The sequence below is a fragment of the Budorcas taxicolor genome, chromosome 7 (assembly GCF_023091745.1).
Source record: "Budorcas taxicolor isolate Tak-1 chromosome 7, Takin1.1, whole genome shotgun sequence".
In the NCBI taxonomy this organism is placed as follows: Eukaryota; Metazoa; Chordata; class Mammalia; order Artiodactyla; family Bovidae; genus Budorcas; species Budorcas taxicolor.
Window position 1 is genome coordinate 41,342,457 of NC_068916.1, and position 2,619 is coordinate 41,345,075.

At 40.9% G+C, this 2,619-nt stretch overlaps 1 protein-coding gene across 1 annotated transcript; it reads left to right on the forward strand.

The window, feature by feature from the left end:
* Positions 1-1,342: 1,342 nt before the first annotated feature.
* Positions 1,343-2,314, forward strand: LOC128050992 (olfactory receptor 2W3). Its single transcript, XM_052643500.1, has one exon. The coding sequence runs from the start codon at positions 1,343-1,345 to the stop codon at positions 2,312-2,314; it is 972 nt and encodes a 323-aa protein (XP_052499460.1).
* Positions 2,315-2,619: the final 305 nt, after the last annotated feature.

Here is a 2,619-nt window from a genome sequence, read left to right on the forward strand (position 1 = left end):
GATTTATTTGGCTGCATCAGGTTTTAGTTGCAGCTTTCAGGATCTTTCTCAGCAGCCCAATGTGGGCTTAGTTGCCCACAGCATGTGAGATCTCAGCTCCCCAACCAGGGATGGAACCCATGTCCTCTGCATTGCAAAGTGGACTCTTAACCACTGGACCACCAAGGAAATTCTGATCATGTTAAATTATTATATTTTCAGTGTATGTTTGGATATATATAAAGTATAATTTCTCCTCATTAGACTTTTTTTTTCAGAATTTTCCTGCCTAGTGTCATTTTTTTATATGTCATGAGTTTTATATAGCATGCATATAAACTTTCATATTTACTAACTTTTTTATATTAATAAAATAACAGAACATAAGTGTAAGTAGTTTGAGTATTACCATATTAGATGGGAAAACTATGTAAAGGTAAGTGATCTTTCAAATAGCTTGTATTGGTTAAGAGATTGTAACAGAGGAGATTGGAATTGCAACTCAAATTGTTTGCAATCTACTTCTCTGTATCTGTCAGTAAGACTTGTGGTTGTGTCCTCAAACAGTCTTTGCTCTGAATGCGATAGGTTCTTGGAATTGCAATTTGATAGAAGTTCTGAACATATACGTGAATAATTGCATTAAAGTTGCCTTATCCATTGCAAAATGTTATATTTTTTCCTCAAGCGGTATATAGTATTTTGGAAGAAAAAAATTATTCCTTCTATGCAAGACCTATCTGAGAGAGAGAGAAAGACATGCACACATAAGGACAGAAAAATAGAGACAGAGATGGCAGGAAAGAGACACAGAGAGATTAATTTTATGTGCATTTTAGTAATATTTTATTGTCTTATACATTATCTATAGAGACACTTTAAAATTACCTCAAGAATAATAACCAAATGAGTGAAGTGTGTCTTTGGGATAAAGAATAGATAAATATTCTGCATAAAATGGATATGTCTTTTTGGGCCTTTGAGGTTACAGCAGGAGCTTAAAAACTTGTGTCTGAAGAAGAATCAATAGTTGGGCCATGGCAGGATTTACCTTTCCTGACTTTGGGATTAGAGGCACTACCATCAGTGAAAGATAAAGACTCTAAGCCACATTTTCTGTATTCAAAATTCATTCTGCCCCTTCTAGAATATGACAATTTACTTAACACACATCTGTCTCAGTTTCCTTTTCTGTAGGTCAAGGATAGTAAGACTGCCAACTTCTTACCATTCTAGTTGGAGTTAAATGAGTAAATAAGTGTAAAAAACATAGAAGAATGCTTGTAAACACTCATAGTAAACACTCCATTTTATTGGCTTTTCACATTATTAGTATCAGTATTCCTCTTCAGGTGCAGTAGAGATGGATGGAACCAATGAGAGCAGCCAGGGAAATTTCATCCTTTTGGGATTTTCTGATCGGCCCCATCTGGAGAGAATCCTCTTCGTGGTTATCTTGATCGCATACCTCCTGACCCTTGTGGGCAACACCACCATCATCCTGGTGTCTCGGCTGGATCCTCACCTCCACACTCCCATGTACTTCTTCCTCACCCATCTCTCCTTCCTGGACCTTAGTTTCACCACCAGCTCCATCCCTCAGCTTCTGTATAACCTGAGTGGAAGTGACAAGACCATCAGCTACACAGGCTGTGCCATCCAGCTTTTCCTATTCCTGGGTCTGGGTGGTGTGGAATGTCTACTCCTGGCAGTCATGGCATATGACCGGTTTGTTGCAGTTTGCAAGCCCCTGCACTACATGGTGATCATGAATCCCCGGCTTTGCCTAGGTTTGGTGTTGATAGCCTGGGGCTGTGGTGTGGCCAACTCCTTGGCCATGTCCCCAGTCACCCTACGCTTACACCGCTGTGGGCGTCACAGTGTGGATCACTTCCTGTGTGAAATGCCTGCCCTGATACGAATGGCCTGTGTGAATACAGCTGCCATTGAGGGCACTGTCTTTGTATTGGCAGTGGGCATTGTACTCTCACCCCTTGTGTTTATCCTGGTCTCTTATGGTTACATCGTGAGGGCTGTGTTACAAATTCAGTCAGCGTCAGGCAGGCAAAAGGCCTTCAACACCTGTGGCTCCCATCTCACAGTGGTCTCACTTTTCTATGGAAACATCATTTACATGTACATGCAACCTGGAAACAGCTCCTCCCAGGATCAAGGCAAGTTCCTCACCCTCTTCTACAACATTGTCACCCCACTCCTGAATCCCCTGATTTACACCCTCAGAAACAAAGAGGTGAAGGGGGCATTGAGGAGGTTGTTGCTACATGACAGAGAGAAGAAAGAAGTAAGAGTGAAAGGCCCAGACGGGCATCTCTAGCCTGGTTATGAACTCCATCAGGCACCATTGATGGAATCTGGAATTGTTGGATCAGATCTGGGTCTTACCTTTGCTTCCCAATTTATATACCTTTCCCTGGACTTCTTTACAACTGGTTTAGTTCCATTGAAACAGAATATGTTTTGATGAGTGAACTGGAAAACACATATCACCCAAAAACCTCTAGGTGATCTGTAAAGCAGGTGATATAGATCTGTAAAGACACAGTGATATAGATAGTTATAGAGATGAGTTTCTCCAACTTTGTGCCAGAGTGCCAAGAAGGAAACTTCTTTTCTTAATAA